Here is a 1,207-nt window from a genome sequence, read left to right as displayed (position 1 = left end):
AAGCAAAGAGGAATCGTATATTATGTACTATGACGTAAATAATTTATACGGTGCAGTTATGAGTCAATCTTCACCAGTAGGCTCATTCGAATGGGAAGAAAATTTTGAACAATTGGATATTTGCAATATTCCCGATGACTCTCTTACGGGTTACATATTCGAAATTGATTTGGAGTATCCTGTCGAGCTTCAAGAGCTTCATAAAGATTTGCCACTCTGTCCGCAACAATACACTCCTCCAGGCTCTAAAAATTCGAAATTGATAACTTCGCTCCTCCCCAAAAATAGATACATCATTCATTATAAGAATTTGAAACAGTGTTTGAGATTAGGTTTAAAGTTAACAAAAATTCATCATGTTCTAAAATTTAAACAGGCACCGTGACTCAAAAAGTATATAGAATTGAACACTGAAATGAGAAAAAAATCGAATAATGATTTTGAAAAAAATTTGTATAAACTTATAAACAATTCGGTTTTCGGAAAAACAATGGAAAATGTCAGAAAACAAAAGGACGTTAGATTGGTTACTAGGTGGGACGGAGCGTATGGAGCAAAGGCTCTGATTGCAAAACCAAATTTTCATAGCTGCACCGTATTTGACGAAGATATGATCATAGTAGAATTAAATCGAAGAAAAATTAAATTCAATAAACCGATATACGCAAGATTTTCCGCTCTAGACATTTCTAAAACGTACATATATGATTTTCACTACAACTATATAAAAAATACTTTTGGTGAGAAAGCTAAATTGATGTATACCGACACCGGTAGTCTAATATACTACTTTACCGTTTCGAATATATATGAGTATATTAAACGTGACTTAGATAAATTTGACACCTCAGACTACCCTCCGAATAACGTTTATGATATACCATTGGTAAATAAAAAAGCATTAGGGTTAATGAAGGACGAAAATAATGGAAAAATTATGATTGAATTTGTAGGATTGCGAGCAAAATTATACTCTTTCAAAATTTTAGGAGAAGCAAAGATAAAAAACGCGCGAAAGGAGTCAATTACTTGACCGCGGCTACCGCTGCTCCCAGGGCTTCTCCCTGGCTTTCGCCGAGAGTGCCGCTGTTCGGCCGCGGTTTCTTCGCGGGACCCCTCGACTGCGACCGGTCTCGCGATCGCTCTCGCTTCTCTGCGCCGCGTCCTCGGCCGTAGCCGGCTTCCCCACTGGGTGCCGGACTCCGGT

General features: G+C 38.1%; 1 protein-coding gene across 1 annotated transcript in view; it reads left to right on the top strand.

The window, feature by feature from the left end:
* Window positions 1–1,004, top strand: part of LOC107267236 — a 4,783-nt gene extending 3,779 nt beyond the window's left edge. Inside the window, exon 2 of the mRNA XM_015738669.1 lies at window positions 990–1,004. Coding sequence (XP_015594155.1) covers window positions 990–1,004 — 15 coding nt within the window. The remainder of the gene's footprint in view (window positions 1–989) is intronic.
* Window positions 1,005–1,207: the final 203 nt, after the last annotated feature.

This window comes from Cephus cinctus, unplaced genomic scaffold (genome assembly GCF_000341935.2).
Source record: "Cephus cinctus unplaced genomic scaffold, Ccin1 Ccin1_scaffold0374, whole genome shotgun sequence".
Taxonomy (NCBI): Eukaryota; Metazoa; Arthropoda; class Insecta; order Hymenoptera; family Cephidae; genus Cephus; species Cephus cinctus.
Note: the sequence above shows the minus strand (reverse complement) of the source record. Positions and strands in the feature narration are given on the sequence as shown.